Genomic DNA, 22,998 nt, shown 5'->3' on the forward strand with positions numbered 1-22,998 from the left:
TCCAGCTGTCTTTATCGCATACAAAGGCATCCAAGGTGACGCCTTAAGACCCCTCTAGTTCTCAGGAGACAATCATGAAGTAAAATGCCCCGACACTGTCTGTCCTGTACTTAGATTAGAGTTAGTGAGCAACCTGAGGACTCCCTTTGAATAACAAATGCACATTCCAGCAGTGAAACTCCATTATTTAATGCATGATCAGGGACCACCAGCAACACCTTCACAGTCCAACCCTGAATTAATGATCGTTTGTTGTACCACTTTCTTTGGTTACTGACATATTGTCACATACAGCAAACATCACCTCACCATCTGCTAGCTGCCTGAATACACTTTTAAAAAAAAACACGGTCTCTTAGGACAGCCACAAAAACGGCAACTAAAACAGACTAGTCCAACCTGGACCATGAAACATAAGCTGTTCCAGCCAATCACCGACAACACCTTCAGGAGGAGTTTCACAGGAGGGAGAGGCGAGGTAGCTCTCTGTTTTGTTTGAACTTCAACAGAAGTGACATTACCCAACATTGCTTAGAGTACCTTTAACTTGGTTAAATTTGAGCTACTTCATAGGTGTCCTGATATACAGAATTAATAGCCTCTCTGTCAGACAATCAGAAAATAGCATTTCTTGTCTGCTGGGGATAAACTGTCTGTCTGCTCATCTCCTTGTCTTTCTGTTAATCTCACAGCCTGGAATCTGAGAGGCATTCAAATTCAACAAACAGTGGTAAATGTTTGTGGCAAATATGCTTTCTCTGAATAGTAAGATTTAATACAATTTGGTGCAAAGAGTCCATTTTAACAGTAACTCTTTCCAGCTCCACTGAGTGTTCAGAAATGTTCGCACAGAACTCAAGACAAACAGAAAGCAGAGGTTCCTAAACTTTCAGCTATGTTTGCAACACACCTCTAAACTATCTTTGAACGCATCTCTAAATATTTGCATTGGATTGTGGATGCAGCTATTATAATACACATTTGAAAATAGGCCAGTACACTCGGTATTAAGAAATAACTATGGTCTCCACAATGGAGACAATGTTTAAATACACTAGGGTTTCTTTCTGAACATACCTCAGTATCTCCAGTTTACAGACAGGATCCTCCAGTCTAGCAGATAACAGCTTCATTCCTGATTCTCCAGGATAATTGTAGTTGAGATCCAGTTCTTTTAGATGAGAGGGAAAGGGGGTTGAAACCAGAAAACCACAGCCCTTCTCTGAGATGAGACAATCAGAGAGCCTGAGAGACAGAGAGACAGAGAGAGAGAGAGAGAGAGAGAGAGAGAGAGAGAGAGAGAGAGAGAGAATGTCCTTTTCATTGTTTTTACATGCATCAACTGGTGACATTGTGTTAATCTGAAGTTATTTGTTTTGTTTTACAACAGATAGGTCTGGCTAAACTATTTCTTAATTTCTGACTGGACAAGAGACATTCCCTGACTGGCGATATCTAAGGACATCCGCACTTGGACAGTCCGCTTTTTGCTCTGAATTGTCCAGTGTGAGCATCACATTTGACAGCTATTGAGTGAGAAAATGGAGTAAGTAGAATAGGGTGAATGTTCAATTCAGCATATGACATAATATGAACGAGTGGGCTCTGCAAAATCACTGTGTGCACAAGCACATATAGCCTTCTCTCAACCTGAACTTGGCTCTCCGGTGTCGCGTTTTGGCTCCCTGTGGAGATTGGAACTACTGGAACTATTTTCCGGGCGGAGGTTGAATGAAAAAAAATAAATAAATTAGTTAGAAACCGTTAGAAAACACAATTTGATGTCTTTTAACTCAACTAGTTAGAACTGTTGTATGAAAGCAATATGGCAGAGTGGCGTTGGTAGCAGATATAGCCATGGCTGTGATTACCTGCAGCACAAGGCTGAATAAAAGCCATGGCATTATGTGCTACCAACGCCCCTCTCACTTGTGCCATATTGCTTCATCATAAACTAATATGACAGAGATTTGATCAGTTCACACATTTTAAGACTCACAAATAAGCTCAAAAGTAGAATGACACCTGCACAATGATATCAGGGTAGGATGTCAATTGCTACTTTTTCCATTTTGCTGACCAGTTGATGTTCCATTGTTATGTTGTCATGGTTCTTCTAACTAATGAGGACATTTCAGACAAAGATACAAAGACTACAAAGAAACTTCTGCACCCACCTTAATGTTTGTATTGTGCAGTTGGAACTGGACAGTCCCTTAGAGAGAAGCTGAACTCCAAAATCCCCAAGGTCATTGTCACTCAAGTCCAGCTGTTGCAGGGAGTTTGGTGACTGTAGGACTGAAGCCACAATCTCACAAGACGTATCTGTGAGTTTACAATCAGCAAGCCTGCATAAGAACACAACAAAAGATAACATGAATAAATGGAAGATATACTGTTTACACAATGCCCTGATCAATAAAAATCAAGAACAGAACATCAGATCAGATCACTACTGTCCACCACTGTCATATCACTACTCTGGTCAGCAGCTAGTCAAAGAATTCACTTGCACTAATTTAATATAGATTGTCCCCATGTAACCTGCGTTGTGTTGAACCTGCGCGATTCAGCCCTGCACACGCCCGGACTCGAACCCGCGAACAGCAGCACCTCGGATCGGGAGGCGAGCGCGCTAACAATTGAGCCAATAGCCCAGGCTACTGGCTGCATTCCAGCAGCACTCTTGAGACGTCGGGGAGTGAGGTTTACCAACGTTCCACAAGCACAGCTAAGCTAGCTGACATCCGTTACATTCACATGTTGTCTCTAACCCTCAAAGAGGTTAGATGCTTAGGTGCTATTCAGGATATGAGCTCATGAATAAGCCTACACATTGATACATTTTAGAATTTAGGGAAGGCTTGTTAAAAAATGGTATTTTAATATTATAGCCCAGTGTTTCCTCTATGTTTATTTCAGCATGGCGGCCCCCCACGGTTTAATTAATACCGCCATGGTATCAGAATCAGGGCAGACGCACATTTGCTTTTTAAATAATCTTGTGACGTATCCTCCCCTGCTGGCTGCCACTAACATTGCAATTTAACAATAAGTAGCCTAAACTAGTCAGAGGTTATTATGGCCTGTCCAGTTTCAGTTCACATATTCTAAATTATATATATATATCCTTTTTAATTGGTTATGACATACTGTTGCAAGACCTGTAACCCTTCCCTCTCTGTTCTAGTTATCCTGTATCTCATAGCCTGCCTGTCTTGAGAATCAAAGGTGTTTCAAATTCAGATAGCCTACTCTGTCCGTTATCCTGTGTCTCTGTGCAGTTCAGTTAGAATTCACCCTTCGCTAAGTCCCGCCCTCCTTAGTTACAGTTGCTATGCCTGACAAGCTTTATTACATAGGGGGAGAACCGGGACTTTTCAATGAAATGTCATTTACAAAGACATCGTACCACACTGAAAGTTAATATTTTGTCACTAGCAACCTACATCTGCCCTCTGTCAAATACAGTTGGAATTTCAGCTCTGAACAAAACCGTTCATGAGTTATTTAACATATGGAGACTGAAGGCCTTTGGGTCATAAAGGGCACTTATTTGGATGTGTGGTGCCCTAACCCACGTAAAGACACAGTGAAATAACATGTTACACTATAGAAACATGATATAATTGAGAACACATATTGTTTTTAACTATAAAAAATGGCATATTGCATGATATTTCCGTAACCGCGAGATACACGCTTCACGATGACGGACAGACGAACAGACGTTCACCAACATGTATAACCCATCAGCAATCTATTTAAAATAACACCTATTTGAAGTACCATTCATGATATGTTGTCAAACATTTAAGTTGTGGGAAGTACATAGCTTAAATGGAATGTCTCTTTCGTCCCCCATGCCTGTTACATTCATTCAGGAGAGTCGAATGAAACAAAACGCAAATTCGACTTCTGCTTAACATAGCAAAACTCGAAAGCTTGTCAGACCTCCCGTGCCTAGTGACGGGTTGCTAAGCCACCATTGGCCTGTGGCGGTTTTCGGGTGTGGCTTAGCGAAGGGTGAATTCTGGAGCGAGGACAACCAGGAGTTCCGATTGAGAGGTTGGGGCTCGAGCCGCAGCCGTTGGATCCCCACAGACTCAAACAACAAAGCGGGACGTTGGTCGTTGGGCACCAGACTTAAAAACAGCAGATCTAACGTTAACGTTAGCTACCCTCTGATACAATTCCTCAAAGCCTGGCAAGAAGATTAAATCATTTTCTTAAAGTCTTAACAGCAAAGCGAGGCACAGCAGAATTATTGACGACTTGCTGTGGTTTACTCTTGTTGAACTAACGTTAAGTTAAGGCTAACGTTAACGTTAACCTTGCTTTTTTATGTGAAACACTAACATTGGACAACATTCACAGAGGCGAACCGTATACACTGCCATTAAAAACAAAACACTTCAAAATTTGATAAAACAGAGAAGTATTTACAAGTTACATCTATTACAAAGGTAACTTTTCTTATCAGTCTAAAATTAACACCAGATGGTCGACTAGAAACTAGCACGTTAACGATAGCTGTTAATTAGCTCCAACATCCTTTCCCAAGTTTTCCGTAATAACTCATGTATTGATTAGCACAATAACTTAAAGTAAAGGAAAACGAGTTCAGATGCCTACCTGGCGAGAAGGTTCACGAATTTTCTTGAAGTCTTAACGTTAACAGCAAAATGAGGCACAGCAGAGCTGTTGACTACTCGTTGACTCCTGTTGAACTGACTTCAACGGCTGCGGCTGCGCTGCAGTATATATTCCAAGAGTGACGTGATAGTAACGAACTGACTGTATCTCTCGCGCCAGATTACATTACATTTAGATAAAAAAGAGAGGAAAGGATTAATAGGAGAAAACAAATATATATTTGAGCGAACGTGAACTGTACGTAGGCTTACTGTATTACTGCCTGATGAACGTTACTATGAACTCGTTCATTCTGGTGTCTGTGAACGGCACGCTCTTTCAGTTGTGCCAGATTTTTACAGAGCCTTCCACGCGAAAACCCGGCTAAAACACACCGTTAAAAGGCCTTAATATGGCAGCATGCAGGTCACCATTACTCAAACTATGGGCCGCAGTCTATGGCCGCAGTCCGCAACGTGGACAATGCTGGTCTGCAGAGTGAATTCCGGGGCATCGTCTGATAATTTGCTGCGCAATTGATAGATAGATAGATAGATAGATAGATAGATAGATAGATACTTTATTGATCCCCAGGGGAAATTCAAGGTCTCAGCAGCATACATACAAGACAAACACATTCTTTAACAGCAGAAGAGTAATTAAAGTATATAATATAAAAACACAACTAAGCAGTAAGGACAGTAGAAGATAAAGAATATGCTAAATATACTAAAATACAAATTATACTAACACTTAATACAATATATAAAAATATACTAAAATACAAATAACAAAATTACAAATTATACTAACACTTAATCTAAATCTATTCTAAAAACAGTATCCACATAGTGGTGATTAATAAATCAGAGGCTTTGCAATGACTGAGGCAGGGACTGAGCCTGTGATTCTCTGTGCATAGTAAGGTATGGTAAGGTGCTCTAAGGTGCTCTGTGTGAATGAGTGTAATGGTGGTAGTGCAATGGTGATAGTGCAAATGAGTAAGTCAACAGTGCAACAATGCAGAAATAAAGTAAAAGTAAAGTCTATATATCTATATATTTAACTATTTAAGAAAATGTATAAGTGTGGCCACAGTTCGGCTGTGGCATGGGGGGGGTTATGCATATGTGCTAATGTGCTAATATAGCACGCAAAACAGTGAGGCATAAAGACAGTGGTACAAGTGGCTAGTGGACAGACAGTACCAAACATGGAGAGGGATGAAGAGGCAGACAGACTATGCAGAGAAGTCTATCTCTCCTCTTCCATTAGGTGAGGCATTGAACAGTTCAATGGCCCTGGGGACAAATGACTTTCTCAGTCTGTCAGTTGTGCAAGGCAGTGAGCGAAGTCTCCAGCTGATCAGGCTCTTCTGTTTAACAATAGTGCTGTGGAGTGGGTGACACTCATTGTCCAAGATGTTGATCAGTTTGTTCAGGGTCCTTTTGTCAGATAGTGAAGTGATACACTCCAGTTCAGCTCCCACTACAGAGCCAGCTTTCCTTACCAGCCTGTCAATTCGCCCCACATCCTTCTTCCTTGTGCTTCCACCCCAGCATACTACTGCATAGAAGAGGACGCTGGCAACAACAGACTGGTAGAACATCCTGAGGAGCTTACTGCACACATTGAAGGACCGCAGCCTCCTCAGGAAGTACAGCCTGCTCTGCCCTTTCTTGTTTAGTGCATCAGTGTTGGCTGACCAGTCCAGTTTATTGTCCAGGTGGAGACCCAGATACTTGTAGGTGCTAACCACCTCCACATTGACCCCATCAATGTGAACTGGTAGCAGAGTGGGCTTAGACCTGCGGAAATCCACCACCATCTCCTTGGTCTTTGAAGTGTTAAGTTGAAGATGATTGAGTTTGCACCATTGCACAAAGTCCTCCACCAGGCTCCTTTACTCCTCCTCCTGCCTGTTCCTGATACACCCCACAATTGCAGTATCATCAGAAAACTTCTGCATGTGGCATGACTCGGTGTTGTAGCAGAAGTCAGATGTGTACAGGGTGAACAGGACTGGAGAGAGCACAGTTCCCTGTGGCTCTCCGGTGCTGCAGATCACAGTATCAGAGAGACAGTTCTTCAGTCTGATCTAACTGTGGTCGCCTCGTCAGGTAATCTGTAATCCAGGTTACCAGGTGAGTCCACACCCATCTGCAAAAGCTTGTCTCCCAATCTGAGGGGCTGGATGGTGTTAAAAGCACTTGAGAAATCAAAGAACATGATTCTCACAGCACTTTTCCCCTTGTCCAGGTGGGAATGTGTCCTGTGTAGAAGATAAGTGATGGCATCGTCCACGCCCACTTTCTCCTGGTAAGCAAACTGTAACGGGTCTAGTGCATGGCGTACCTGGGGTCTGAGCATGCCTAAGACCAATCGCTCCATTGTCTTCATCACATGTGATGTAAGAGCGACAGGTCTGTAGTCATTAAGCTCACTAGGGTGTGGCTTCTTAGGGACAGGGGTGAGACATGATGTCTTCCACAGTGTTGGAACTTGTCCAAGGCGAGGCTCAAATTGAAGATGTGCTTCAGTGGTTCCCCAGTTCAGCAGCACAGGCCTTGAGTAGCCTTGGGCACAGTCTGTCAGGCCCAGCTGCTTTATTGCTGCGCAATTTCTTAAGTTGGACTGTCACTTGATCCTTTGTAATGGTGAGGGGTGTAAGGGGAGGGGAGGGGGAGGGGTGCATCTGGGATCTGTGTGTCTGATGGCTGTTGACTGAGGTCATTGTCACCTCATTGTTCGTGATCACCATGTGGGGGAGGGGGGCAAAATCCAGTGATGGTGGGGGTACGATAGCCTGTGATGATGGAGGTGAGTGTTGCGCTGGTATTGAGGGGGTGTGAGGGTGGGGGCTGGGGGATGGTGGACAGACCACCGCCATTGGAGCTGGAGCAGGGGAGTCAAACCTGTTGTAGAAGTGGTTCAACTGGTTCGCCCTGTGCAGGTCCCCCTCCACAGAGCTGCTGTTCTTCTTCAGGCCAGTGATAACCTTCATGCAGTCCCATGTCTCCTTCAAGTTGTTTTCCTGCAGCTTCTGTTCCACCTTCTCAAGGTGGAACAAGAAACCGCGGACAGAAAAAGAAAACAAACGTTTCTGCAATTTGTAGGAAATACTTGTTGATTTGGTGTCATCAAACATAGAGGCATAGAATTAAGTCGTAGTATGATTCAATGCATGCGTGTGCACGTTGGTAGCAAAGCTAAGCTTCAATCATTATGAAACGACATTTAATAGAACGACGTGGATTTATGCAACTTCCATAAAAAAATCAGAGCACAGACTATAACTATTCTATCAGTGTATGATGCTTGCATGAGGGAAACATCCCAAAACAATGGCACCCATATAATTGCTGTTGTTTTGAGAAGTATTTCTAATGCAAACATCATGCAACAATGCAAAAACAATGAAACTACTGTAGGCCATATTATATTTTACATTAGTAAAGCAGTACTCTGATGTGCATGTTTTCACAAACTTTTGTGAACAATCTTAGCACTTTAAACATTGACTGAAGTGCATGTATAGCAATATAGTATAAAAATAATAATAATTGTGATATTGTTATAATAATTTGATGGGGGCTGGGTTCATGTAGGTGGGCCCTATGACCCCAAAGTATGCCTTGACTGGGCCTCAGGTCAAAGAAGTTTGAGAAAGGCTGATGTAGACGACAAAGCAGCAAAGGGGCCTCATATGATCATTTAAAACAAGTTTTATGACAAGGTCAGTGAGGATGGGAAAAATCGTACATTTCTGTGCAAACTTTGCCTGCACATCAGTCACATCCACAGCAAACCTGAAATGGCACATTGAACTGAAGCACCTGGCTAGCCTTTCAAGGTATGTGCAAGCCAATAACAAATCAAAAGACTGTCGAGACAGATCCTCAACCCAAATTAACTGCATTCTATATGGGCTGTGGCAATAATTTTGAAAAATAATAGCTCGCAGCAACATATGAAAAAAAAGAACTACTAGTTCATCACTAGTTTGGAAATTGTGAACTTAGTTCAAAATTTTGAATTATGAACTGTGAACTGAACTAGTTCATTTTTAAATTTGTGAACTGAACTTTGAACTAGTTCACGTAGAAAGTGAACTTTCCCAACACTGGGAACAGTGTGATCTGGGTTGCATTTACACAAATAATGTATGGAAGCATATATGTTGCATAATTCAAATGAGATTGAGAATGCAATCTGCAATTCTAAAATACATTACATTATGCAATTTAATATTGCAATTTGCAATAATTTCCATCAAATTGTATTTTAATCTGCAAAGTGACAATGCAATCCTAAAATCAATTTGAATAATTTTGGTTAAAAAATAGAATAAACATGGATTGATTTGCATTCCATTTTGCCATGGTACTTCAGTCTCAAAATTCAAATGTCAATTCATTTTGCATTTCAATTCTCAATATTCAGTTTCATCATTTAACTGTTTTTATCGTCATGTTGTTCTCTATCCGCAAGCTGCCATATTATTTCAGATAAACAGTTTCTGCATTTGCAACACTCCGCTGAGTTTGTAGTGATAAACGTATCCTTATTCTGTTATTTCAATATAACTAGTGCAGTGCCCGTTCAAACATGCCATTTCTGTAGAAAACCTGTAGCACTTACATGTCCGCAGGTAGGCTACACCTGCTTACAAATAGTACGGTAGGGGAAAACATCATTCCTAAGCATTCAATACTGAATATTATATTATAATATATTAGCCTATGATTAATGTGCAGTAAGCAGAATTTAGGCATGGCTGCATGTGACATTTTTACAGATCAAAATGACATAAGCCTATAACAGCTGTTTTGAGTTAAGGCTATATGTTTATTGTTAAGCTTACTGACTAACTTCCTGATAGAGAAGACAAACCATTTTGTGGAATGATGCATCATCCTATGAAATTTGCAACAATGTGACTCAACAATCTCTAGCCCATTGTTTCCCAACTTTGGTAAAACTGACCAGTACATTACAGTAAAATATACATACATTAAAAAAAATATATTAAAAACCATGATATTCAAGTTAAGTTACAGATCCTGCATTATAATCTAGCTAAGTAAAAATAAACTTAGACAGGCCACATGAGATATTTGATTGACGGAATTATGCTTGATCAATGTTCGAAATAAAATAGCAAAACAACCAGGCGCGCAAGGACATTTAGGGAAAATTAAAGAACCGCTCTCTTCTGGATGTTACAGCAGAGACCTGAGATACTGGGTATCTTACAATTGACCAGTATATTAGGCCTACATTAAAATATACATACATTAAATAAAACAATATTAAAAACCATGATATTCAAGTTACGTAACGGATCCTGTATTATAATCTAGCTAAGTAAAAATAAACTTAGACAGGCCGCATGACGTTTGATTGACAGAATTATGCTTGATCAATGTTCAAAATAAAATAGCAAAACAACGCATAAGGACATTTGGGGAAAATTAAAGAACCGCTCTCGTCTGCATGTTACAGCAGAGATGAGTTGCGCTCTCTCGCGCAACATATGAATGATTGGGGTCGCCAACGTTTTGTGAAATCAAAAAAGGGTCACCTGCCAAAAAGGTTGAGAACCCCTGCTCTAGCGTAAGTGACACACTCTGTCTGCCACTCGTTGTCTGTAGCTGATCGAAATGACATAAGCCTAAAGCTTTGATGTAAGGCTATGTTCTGAATAGCTTAATGATATAGAAGCAAACTGCATACAGGGAATCTTTATTGTTGACAATCAGACATGATAATCATCCAAACAACTTGACCCATGCTGTGCCCATATCCTCTCTGTCTCTGGTCCTGCACTGTGCTGTGTGAGAGGGGGAGTGGCTATGTACAGCAGAGAAACCCAACGTGTGCTTCTCATACCAATATATTTAACAATATATTTTGCATTTCTTATCCAAACAATGCCAAACTTGACACTGCACTTACTGGTACCCGTAGCAAGACACCTGCCAAGTCTGAAATCACACACACACACAACCATGCCACAGCTGTGACGGAACACACACACCACGTATCTGGTGTGAATGAGGCATTAGTGCATATGTTACCTTATGTGTAGCACAAGTTTAATACAATCTAATTATACATATATTGTGGTTGTAAAATTCAGTTAAATTCTTGTAAAGTTTTAATTTATATATTCATACAGGGTTTCCCCTAGAATTTTTCTCCAGTAGTGGTGCTGTTAAATTGTAAACCAAGCACCATCTGCTAATAAATTTAAACAAAAACATAAACACAAAAAAACACGGCTTCCTGCTAAATCCCTGTCTGCACCTTTAACGTTAGTCTACTATTATTTGACATCAAACCTGAAGAGGAACGAATGACAGCTGTTCCCACAGTTCACCTGTGTTTGTTTTTTTTCCCTCTTATTAGGCTACTGATCATGTGAATTTCTTTTTATTTCATTACAAATCTTTTAGAAATGAACTAAATTAAGCGTGCATTATTTATGCTCTGATACATCTAGTTAAAATACAAATTCAACTGTATTTTGGCCAATAAAGTGATAATGTCATGGTGATATTGTCATAGTGCAGTCCGTCTTGGAGAATAAATAGCCTTCCTTTACGGACATAAAGTAATTGTTTTTATCTAAACCAATGTTTATATTAAATAATGTCATAATTTACATGACTTTATTTCATTTATATGACTTTCATTTCCCAAATTCATAGGGTTCTATTACAGTCAGAGGACATAATACAACTGTAGTGAGACCGCATTGTCACAGAGCCCTCCCCTTAATAAAAATAACAACAAGAACCATACAGAACTGAAAACAGTGACCTTAAAACCGAGGTACGAACCGAACCGTGGGTTTTGTGAACCATCCCACCCCAAGTAGTCCCCTTCAGAAAGTGTGCAAATCCATGCCGTACACACAGAGAGACATATATCCTCATCATGCACCTACATTTTTTTAAAAATACTTAAATCCCCTTTTTCACACTTAAATAGTAAAATATAGGTTTTGTGTTACTACCAATTAGAAACACTAAGATAAATCAATTGTTCCCATATGGCAACCCCATGCAATAGGGATATATATGTACATACAATGTGTGTGTGTGCATGTGTATGAGAACGTTAATATAAATTGATGTTTAACCCCTTAAATCCAAATCATTATTTTTTTTAATTGAAATTATTTTTTTATAAACTCCGTTATAAATTTCCGTCTCCATTTTATGTTGCAGCTCGTAAGATCGTAAGATGAATCGTAGAAAACCCTCGTAAGAGCGTGTCTCCGTCGTTATCGGGAAACTGGGCCCAGGACCCAGACGCTCTTACGAGGGTTTTCTACGATTCATCTTATGATCGTTCGTTTGGTTTTTCCGAATGTTTCCCGAACATGCTCGTAGCGTGAACGCGCGTGCACTGCTCTTAAGATGCTCTTAAGGGGAGCTGTCCACGTTAATAGTTCTGAAATATCCTCTGATTTGACGGTGATGTCAGGTGACTGCACGTCACAGGCCTACCATTTAAACTTCGGATCTACACATTAATTCACATCAATACGAAAATAGAAACACTTTGACATCTGCATGTAAGCATCCCAAGTAGCCTAGGTTATATACCACACAGAGACATAAATAATTGTAATTATTTTAAGATTAGATTGTTGCACCATGCAATAATTTTTCGCGGTGTCACTTAAGAACACGTTTGAAGATAAGAAAGAAGTCGAGTAAGAAAGAGAGGAAATGTGTAGGCTTAGATTTTGATGCAGTAGGCTACAGACTAAACCACATGTTGCTTTCTCTGCTTTTTACCTCATAGACCTAATAAAATATTCACTTAGCAAAGATAATGTCAAACTATTCTGGCAACGTCTCGTTTCATAACTTGATTGCATTTTTGTCCGCTTTTCATCACATTATTATGACCATTAAATGTAGGCTATTTTGCATGCTAAAATCTGATTCATCACAGGTAAACACAATAAAGAATGGGAACGTAAGTTGGATTATGTATTTTCTGAGTTGTAATTCCTCTGTATGTCCTGTTGGTGACCTCAGTGAGAAGTACTGTTAAGATGCTCTTAGCCGGTAACGAGTACTCTGGAGCACTCGTAGATCTACGAGTGTTTTCACGACGCTCTTAAGCTACGATGGTTTCGGGAAACAGTCGGCAAATCTTAAGACGTTCGTAAGAGGGACTTTACGACGCTCTTAGGCTTAAGATGCTTTCGGGGAACTGGGCCCTGGCCTTTTCAGTCCCTCATGGCCTCTTTCTACCATCCATCCTCCCTGACGCTTATCACTACGGTAGGGCCGGCCCGGCTGGTATCTGAGAAAACTTTTTAGAAAAGACGGGCTACAGTATATGGACCCAACCAATTAACTCTTGGGAGGGGAGAACAACCCATGCAGAGGCTGCGGTGTTAGGCATAGAATGTGAACGTGTGTAGCCAACTTTAAGAGAAGATAGATTAACGTGGCAAATGTCAATATTTTTCCTTCGACCGGCCCAAAAGTGAAGTGGCCCACTGGGAATTCTCCCGATTCTCCCGATTACCCACTCCGGGCCTGCCCTTAGTCTTTCTAGATTTCCAGGGTCTGGATTTCCAGGCTAATGTTACACCTTTAAACCTTTGAAAAGCATGCAAATCGATTGCCATGAAATTACAGACTAATCTGGAATACTGTGTTTAATAAAAACACAGTATGCTTTACTTGTAATGACCTAGTTAGGTGAAATAGGAATTCTCAGTAGTGTAGGTGCACTACACTAAGTAAGCATTTACTTAAACAACTTGCAATTCCTATTTCAGATTAGTCAGTAATTTCAAGGCTCAATTTCATCGGTTTGCATGCTTTTTAAAAGTAATTAAGGTTAACCAACTAAATTCACAGTGTAGCACAAACTTCAGCAATTCAAGTAGTTTACTTGATTTAAATTTACTTTTCCACCTCAACATTAAATTACACTCATTTTAAGCAAGTAATCTCAACAAAACACAAAAACTGAGTTATACTTACTAAACATTTGAAGTAATGATAGCTGTGAGGTTTTAGAGTGTGGCATAGATCATTCACACACACACACACACACACACACAAATCTGAAATGTTTCACTAAGATGTAGTGCAAAATGTAATATGGCTAAATTGTAGGGGTGCAATGAACAATATAATGGCCTAACATCGGCATCAGCCAATATTTGCCTTGTTGACTGGTATCGGCTTATCTATGGCAATACAATGGCAGTGGCTTGCATATAGTTCTTACAATTTGCCTATAGTTCAATTCTTTTTATAATGAATAGATGATAGCTTCAGCGAAAGTTCTACTAGGAAGACTGAAATTGCTACCTTTAGTCATTGTCTCTCCAGCAGCCAGGAAGACTATCCTGCCACAGTGTAGCTTACTCCTCCCATGCTGAGATCATCTAGCTAACGTGCTGCTTAAATGTACCCTCTCTTCAAAGAGGTTCACTTCTCCCCATTCATTCCGCGATCGGTGCAGCCAAGACTGCCGGCCCAAAAGGGCTATCCCGTCATCCATCAGGATGCATCAAACTAACTCCTCTTGACATTTTCGATGCTCAGAAGTTGCTCTCCCATGTTAACTCAGGTACCTCATTTTACCTTCACAAATCCTGGTGGCGGTGGTTACATTCTGGCATTCGCCTGCACTAATCGCTGAAACATATTGGGGCCCAGCATGCCGGTAGCTTGTGGTGATTTAGTCTCAGCCATGGGCATGTTGCCCTTTTCACTGGTTGCCCAGCTTGTTCGGACGCTTATGGTTCAGGTCACTTCTCGCGGGTCGCCCGACTCGTGATGCACGCCTAGGTTGCCCTAGACACTGGTTGCCCAGTTTGGTCCAGGTTGCCCTGGATGCGGTCGCTGGCCATCACATCGGTCTAGGTTGCCCTATCGGCTGGTTGACCAGCTCATGGTTCAGGTCGCGACCGCACACACGGTTGCCCGGCTCGTGGGCCTTCGTCTAGGTTGCCCTAGGCGCTGGTTGCCAGTTCGGTCCAGGTTGCCCTGGATGCGATTCGCCCCGGCCGTAACGTTGGTCTAGGTTGCCCTAGGCGCTGGTTGCCCAGCTCACTGTCAGGTTGCCTTGGGCGCGGTTGCCCGGCTCATGGCTTCGTCTAGGTTGCCCTAGGCGCTGGTTGCCCAGTTTGGTCCAGGTGGCCCTGGATGCTGGTTGCCCGGCTGTCATGTCTGTCTAGGTATCCCTAGGCGGCTGGTTGCCCAGCTCATGGTTCAGGTGCGTTATGCGGTTGCCCGGCTTCGTGATGCTCGTCTAGGTTGCCCTAGCTGGCTGGTTGCCAGTTCGGTCCAGGTTGCCCTGGATGCGGTCGCCCGCCGCCACGTTGGTCTAGGGTTGCCCCTAGGCGCTGGTTGCCCAGCTAATGGTCCAGGTTGCCTTGGGCCGCCCGGTAGCCCGGCGCGTCTCGCGTGGTCTAGGTTGCCCTAGGCGCTGGTTGCCCAGCTCGCATAAGCACTAAAGTCCAGGTTGCTCTGGATGCGGTGGCCTGGCTCGTCCACGATGTACTAGCTTGCTAGTCACACAAAGCCAGATCGTGAAGTGCTTATGGTCCAGGTTGCCCTGGGCGCGGTTGCCCGGCGCCCGCGTGGTCTAGGTTGCCCTAGGCGCTGGTTGCCCAGCTTCGTCAAGCTTCTAAATCCCACTAAAGCGAAAAGCATGCTGCGGGCCCCACTACAACCCTAGGTTTATGGTTAACACCTAGCTACTTTAAAATTCTGTCGGGCGTCCTGGCACAACGTCTTCACCCGGCCCAGTCATGCTGTTTAATTCATCTTGTATGTATACTAATGTCTCTGCTCCTCTCAGAACCAGATTACTGAGTCACCGCCCTGGCGGGCATCACTCATCCTTTTGGGGTAGGCTCCCGCCCTGCCTTCATCCATCGGCGGGAGGCGAGATCCGCTCATCGCTGGGCCGGATCGAGGCGGGCCTACGCCAAAGACTGTTACCTATTCAGGACTCTATCATGCTTGCATCCAAGCCGTTCCTTTACTAATTAAATTGTTAACTGATTCTATTCTGTCTACTGAGTCTTTCTGGTAGAAATGATGGCTTCAGCGAAAGTTTTACTAGGAAGACTTCGTAGTGTGGCAACTCCTCCCATGCTTACGGAGCCAATCTTAGCTTTGCCTACTTTTGGAAAGCCCTGCAATCTGATCATTCACTCATTCAATCAGCTAGCCTATAGGAATTCAGTGGGCTCTTTAAATATGTACCACCTAACACTGCTTCTGCTTCTCCAGTGCGCTGACTTTGGCGTCCCCTCCACCTCCCCTCCAGCCACCTCTGCCAGCAGTCCCGTCCATTGGGCACGGTCTGCCTACCACATCATCTTCCTTCAGCCACCGCCACCAGTTGGTCCCCGTCGTCGTGGTGGGGGTAGGCTCCCCCCCTGCCTTCATCCATCGGCGGAGGCGAGGTCCGCTCATCGCTGGGCGGATCGAGGCGGGCCCTACGCCAAAAGACTGTTACCTATTCAGGACTCTATCATGCTTGCATCCAAGCCGTTCCTTTACTAATTAAATTGTTAACTGATTCTATTCTGTCTACTGAGTCTTTCTGGTAGAATTATAATTTCCCTGTCATTGTAGTGTATTACTAACTACAGAAATAAGTAAACAAACAAATACAAATAAATGTCAGGAAATGCATGGCCTTACACCAACCTTAATGTCTGGGTTTGCAGTGGGGACTAGACAGTCCCTTGGCGAAGCTGAACTCCAGAATCTCCCAGGTCATTGTCACTCAGGTCCAGCTGTATCAGGGAGTTTGGTGACTGTAGAACAGTAGCCACAATTTTCCAGGAGTTCTCTAAGAGTTTGCATTCAGCAAGTCTACAGAACAACATGAGAAGATAAAAACATTACAGAGATGGATAAATGGAAGGGATACTGTTTAAACAGTGCCCCATTAAATCAACATACTCAAGAGATATTATCCCCTATAATGACAGTAGGCTACACAGATCATTCACATACACACTATCCCCACACACACACATACACACTATGCTGCCCTCGTACTGTGTCACTAGCAGGTAAAACTAGACTGCTAGATAACATCTAATTGGAATAAAATTGTCCTTCTAAACCCTGTGTGTTTGTCAGAAGCTTTCCAATAAATAAAAAGGCTTGACTTCTTGTGTTTACTGACGTTTACAGCAATGCTTTACTTTCAACATACATCATTATTTACATGATACATTGTCATCATGTAAAACTGTAAAAGAAAACAGAAAAAGATGCATATGCATTTCACATAACATTACATATGCAATACAACACAATTAGCTAATGCTGCTAACAACACAGCTTCAACACACAGGGATTGCTAGTAATTAGCCTTGAATATCAGAGCCCGTCCTACAGGAGAGCCTGTTCACTCCCTATTAAGCCCCATTGTACCGGATTTGGTTGCAGTTCCACCAGAGTTCCACTGGGGGTGATAGCGAGGGAAGTGCAACATGAATGGGGGTCTATGGAGCTAGACGGTTAAATTTGTCAGGTGAAAATCTGATTGTCGTTGACAAATGACAGATTCTATTGTAATTTCTGCAAGTTCAATATGGATTATAGGACAAAAGATAAATGAACGAATATTTGAATATCCTTTCCTTGATTTTTTACATGTTGGGTCATCGTTAGCCTGGCTAGCGCCACCACTTCTCAATGAGACGTGGTCTGGGAACCAAACGTTCATTTTCTCATATTTGAAAAAAATGCCCAGATCCGTTTATTGGGTGCCACGGATGTCTATCAAATGCGTCTGTGCATAGCTCATCATCGTCTTGCTTTCCCACCTGTTCTGTGATTGGTTCCCTATCTCAGGCGAAAATTTGCTCCATGGTCTCCAGGCTGCCTTAGCAGCGTGAATCAAATCGCGCGCAAGGCAGCATGGGAACACCCAGGCTAAGTCATCGTTGCCCATAACACGCTACCATTCTGCTAATGAATGATGTCATTGACATTTTTGAAAGGCTTTATAAGCGACTTTAAAAAAATATATAATGTTCAGCAGTGTGTATTTTCTTTGCCTCCCCTTTCGAATGCAACAATCAGATTATTAGACAAAAAATTATATCCCGAGAAGTGGATTTTGAGGGTTATAGCTCCATTGACATCCATTCATTCTGCACTCGCCCGCGAGCGCCCCCACATGGAACCAAAGGAAGGAAGTTTCCCGAGAGTTCAAGTTCTTTTTAGACATTCTCTGGAAATACCAACGAGAGCTAGCATAACTTAGCTAACTATAGTATGCACAAAACACATAGCCAAGGTACTACAAAACTCAAAAGATATCTCATGAGAAATATTGACTGACACAAATGTCAGACAATTTACAGACCAATAATGTCGAAGGTTCAAAAACTTAATAAGAAGGAGACTTGGCTGGTATTGACCTATCGGTAAATAATATGACACACGATAGCAGTGGCCTATGTTTATCCGTTATGTCACATCAAGTCTGCACTTGCTAAATGTTTAACAATGCACAGCTTGCTTGAGAGTTAATGCTATGAAGCACCCAATTTAGGTTCAGTTTTTTTTAAATGGTAAATGACATTTAGTGTGTTTCACTCCTTCGAGCACTCAAAGAGCTTTACACATTTTTTGCCTCACATTCACTCTTTTTTTACACAATGACAATTCAAAGAGGCAGTAGCGGTCCTAGCTTGTATGACACCCTGGGCAGTGTGAGGGTGACTGACTTTAGCCTACTAAATGCATTAGTTGTGCAATATTCCTCCAGGGCTTAAAATTCATTTTTCTAAATGGGGAAATTCCCCTTAGGTTATTCATGTAGGGGATTTACACAATTTGGGGGTCGATTCTGATCTGAAGTCAAGAATGGCGATTTCAATACCGATACTTTTTTTTAAAAAAGTGTTTGATTTTGGGGCCCCACCATCCTGGCGTCATCAGTAATATATACTGTAGTGGGATCATTCACAACAGTGGACATCCTAGATTCTGCTTGACTCTCTCCACACACACAAACACACACTGAAAATGATAGCTTATGTGATATGTTTCTATCATATATTTTTTGAATTCATATAGAGTGTATTTATTTAATAATGCATTTTTTAAAGTATAGCATTTTACTAGTAATTACTACTAGCTAAACATATTTAGTCATTTGAATGCCTCATATTGACGTTTAACCTATAACACTTAGGCATATCTTTAATATGGTGTGTAGGTCCAATTGAGTGCACATTGGTGATGAGTAGGTGTAATTGAGTGCCTGTCACTTTAAGAAAATACCTGAGAGTAATTCTATGGAGTAATTAGCCCCCTTCAACCTGACGGTTTTAGGCTGTAGTCGCTAGTGAATAAAAGTTGTGCATAGTGCGGTATGTGTATGCAAATCATTATGTTTTTCTATGTCATTAGATACAATAAATGTTGAGATGTCGAAGACAATCTTTCTGGGATCAAGTGTTGGCGTGACCTGAGCTAGCAGGATAGTTACCAAGGAGCTCTTTCCAGATGTAAAAGTTTGCCATGGTAGCGTAGCCCTATTTGCGTAAGCGCAAAGTGGTTCTCTCTCTCTCTCTCTCTCTCTCTCCGTGTGTGTGTCGTCTGCATGAAGCTATGTTCAATTCAACTCGGTAGTTGATCAGTCCGGTCAATAGCACCGCATTCAACCACTTAATGATTAGGCTATATTAACGTCATCAGACAGGCTGTAAAAGTGTCGCGGGAATTTTCGCATTATGATGGCTAGAGTTGCGGGACTTGAACAAATTATGCGCAATACCCGCAATCCCGCAGTGAAATTTAAGCCCTGTTCCTCCCCTCTCCCCAGGGATGGATTACTGCACGGGCCTACCGGGCCCAGGCCCAGGGGCCCAAGGGGTCAGGGGGCCCTGAAGCCCAAGCCTTTGCATGGAATCATTGCCTCAATATCAACAAATCAGGATGTAGGCTATGAATCTGATTGAATTTAGTATTGGCCATCCCCAAAATGCACCAGAATACGGGAAATCACATCAAACAAATTAAAAAAATTCTGGGGGAGGACCCCCAAACCCCCCCTCCTACATATACGACAATAAGTGGGGGGCCCGAAAGTTCATAATCCACCCATGCCTCTCCCCTTTGCTGAAAAAACCCCAGCTTGAAACCAGCTTATGCTGGTAGTTGGTTTTAGCATTTCAGCTGGTCTGGGCTGGTTTTCTTCCAGCTCTTGCTGGTCATTGCTGGTGTATCTGGTTGGACAGCAGGTGAACATGCTGGTGTGACCAGCCTGACATGTGGGATACAGCTGGTGTAGGCTAAGTTGGTCATGTTGGCCAGCTCATGGTTCAGGTCGCGTCGTACGCCGGTTGCCCGGCTCGTGATGCTCGTCTAGGTTGCCCAAGACGCTGGTTGCCCAGTTCGGTCCAGGTTGCCCTGGATGCCGGTCGCCCGGCCGTCACGTTGGTCTAGGTTGCCCTAGACGCTGGTTGCCCAGCTAATGGTCCAGGTTGCCTTGGGCGCGGTAGCCCGGCACGCCTCGTGGTCTAGGTTGCCCTAGGCGGCTGGTTGCCCAGCTTCGCATAAGCACTAAAGTCCAGGTTGCTCTGGATGCGGTGGCCTGGCTCGTCCGCGATGTACTAGCTTGCTAGTCACTGGGCGCCCAGATCGTGAAGTGCTTATGGTCCAGGTTGCCCTGGGCGCCGGTTGCCCGCCGCCGCATTGGTCTAGGTTGCCCTAGGCGCTGGTTGCCCAGCTCGTCAAGCTTCTAAATCCCACTAAAGCGAAAAGCATGCTGCGGGCCCCACTACAACCCTAGGTTTATGGTTAACACCTAGCTACTTTAAAATTCTGTCGGCGTCCTGGCACAACGTCTTCACCCCGGCCCAGTCATGCTGTTTAATTCATCTTGTATGTATACTAATGTCTCTGCTCCTCTCAGAACCAGATTACTGAGTCACCGCCCTGGCGGGCATCACTCATCCTTTTGGGGGTAGGCTCCCCGCCCCTGCCTTCATCCATCGGCAGGAGACGAGATCCGCTCATCGCTGGACGGATCCGAGACGGGGCCTACGCCAAAGACTGTTACCTATTCAGGACTCTATCATGCTTGCATCCAAGCCGTTCCTTTACTAATTAAATTGTTAACTGATTCTATTCTGTCTACTGAGTCTTTCTGGTAGAAATGTTAGCTTCAGCGAAAGTTTTACTAGGAAGACTCGTAGTGTAGCTTACTCCTCCCATGCTTACACGGAGCCAATCTTAGCTTTGCCTACTTTCGGGAAAGCCCTGCAATCTGATCATTCACTCATTCAATCAGCGCTAGCCTATAGGAATTCAGTGGGCTCTTTAAATATGTACCACCTAACACTGCTTCTGCTTCTCAGTACGCTGACTTTGACGTCCCCTCCACCTCCCCTCCAGCCACCTCTGCCAGCAGTCCACGTCCATCGGGCACGGTCTGCCTACCACATCATCTTCCTTCAGCCACCGCCACCAGTTGGTCCCCGTCTGCGTAGTGGGGGTAGGCTCCCCGCCCCTGCCTTCATCCATCGGCGGGAGGCGAGGTCCGCTCATCGCTGGCCGGATCCGAGGCGGGCCTCACGCCAAAGACTGTTACCTATTCAGGACTCTATCATGCTTGCATCCAAGCCGTTCCTTTACTAATTAAATTGTTAACTGATTCTATTCTGTCTACTGAGTCTTTCTGGTAGAATTATAATTTCCCTGTCATTGTAGTGTATTACTAACTACAGAAATAAGTAAACAAACAAATACAAATAAATGTCAGGAAATGCATGGCCTTACACCAACCTTAATGTCTGGAGTTTGCAGTGGGGACTAGACAGTCCCTTAGCGAGAAGCTGAACTCCAGAATCTCCCAGGTCATTGTCACTCAGGTCCAGCTGTATCAGGGAGTTTGGTGACTGTAGAACAGTAGCCACAATTTCCACAATTTCCACAGCCACAGTTCTCTAAGAGTTTGCATTCAGCAAGTCTACAGAACAATATGAGAAGATAAAAACATTACAGAGATGGATAAATGGAAGGGATACTGTTTAAACAGTGCCCCATTAAATCAACATACTCAAGAGATATTATCCCCCTATAATGACAGTAGGCTACACAGATCATTCACATACACACTATCCCTCACACACACATACACACTATGCTGCCCTCGTACTGTGTCACTAGCAGGTAGAACTAGACTGCTAGATAACATCTAATTGGAATAAAATTGTCCTTCTAAACCCTGTGTGTTTGTCAGAAGCTTTCCAATAAATAAAAAAGGCTTGACTTCTTGTGTTTACTGACGTTTACAGCAATGCTTTACTTTCAACATACATCATTATTTACATGATACATTGTCATCATGTAAAACTGTAAAAGAATACAGAAAAAGATGCATATGCATTTCACATAACATTACATATGCAATACAACACAATTAGCTAATGCTGCTAACAACACAGCTTCAACACACAGGGATTGCTAGTAATTAGCCTTCGGAATACCAGAGCCCATCTACGGAGAGCCTGTTCACTCCCTATTAAGCCCCATTGTACCGAATTTGGTTGCAGTTCCACCAGAGTTCCACTGGGGGTGATAGTGGGCGAGTGCAACATGAATGGGGGTCTATGGAGCTAGACGGTTAAATTTGTCAGGTGAAAATCTGATTGTCGTTGACAAATGACAGATTGTATTGTAATTTCTGCAAGTTCAATATGGATTATAGGACAAAAGTTAAATGAACGAATATTTGAATATCCTTTCCTTGATTTTTTACAGGTTGGGTCATCGTTAGCCTGGCTAGCGCCACCACTTCTCAATGAGACGTGGTCTGGGAACCAAACGTTCATTTTCTCATATGAAAAAAATGCCCAGATCCGTTTATTGGGTGCCACGGATGTCTATCAAATGCATCTGTGCATAGCTCATCATCGCCTTGCTTTCCCACCTGTTCTGTGATTGGTTCCCTATCTCAGGCGAAAATTTGCTCCATGGTCTCCAGGCTGCCTTAGCAGCGTGAATCAAATCGCGCGCAAGGCAGCATGGGAACACCCAGGCTAGGTCATCGTTGCCCATAACACGCTACCATTCTGCTAATGAATGATGTCATTGACATTTTTGAAAGGCTTTATGTTTACTTTAAAAAATATATAATGTTCAGCAGTGTGTATTTTCTTTGCCTCCCCTTTCGAATGCAACAATCAGATTATTAGACAAAAAATTATATCCCGAGAAGTGGATTTTGAGGGTTATAGCTCCATTGACATCCATTCATTCTGCACTCGCCCGCGAGCGCCCCCACATGGAACCAAAGGAAGGAAGTTTCCCGAGAGTTCAAGTTCTT

At 42.9% G+C, this 22,998-nt stretch overlaps 2 protein-coding genes across 2 annotated transcripts in view; both read right to left on the reverse strand.

Moving 5' to 3' along the window:
* The window catches only part of LOC125297404 (stonustoxin subunit beta-like), a 14,553-nt gene extending 9,744 nt beyond the window's left edge, over positions 1-4,809 (reverse strand). Inside the window, exons 1-2 of the mRNA XM_048247777.1 lie at positions 4,636-4,809; positions 1,078-1,245 (exon numbers count right to left, since the gene is read on the reverse strand). Of these exons, the coding sequence (XP_048103734.1) occupies positions 1,078-1,133 (56 nt within the window). The 5' untranslated portion in view covers positions 1,134-1,245; positions 4,636-4,809. The remainder of the gene's footprint in view (positions 1-1,077; positions 1,246-4,635) is intronic.
* LOC125297248 (NACHT, LRR and PYD domains-containing protein 3-like) overlaps positions 1-22,998 on the reverse strand; it is a 246,988-nt gene that overhangs the window by 209,424 nt on the left and 14,566 nt on the right. Inside the window, 3 exon segments of the mRNA XM_048247479.1 lie at positions 2,178-2,348; positions 21,456-21,595; positions 21,597-21,639. Coding sequence (XP_048103436.1) covers positions 2,178-2,348; positions 21,456-21,595; positions 21,597-21,639 — 354 coding nt within the window.

The sequence above is a fragment of the Alosa alosa genome, chromosome 7 (genome assembly GCF_017589495.1).
Source record: "Alosa alosa isolate M-15738 ecotype Scorff River chromosome 7, AALO_Geno_1.1, whole genome shotgun sequence".
Lineage (NCBI taxonomy): Eukaryota > Metazoa > Chordata > Actinopteri > Clupeiformes > Clupeidae > Alosa > Alosa alosa.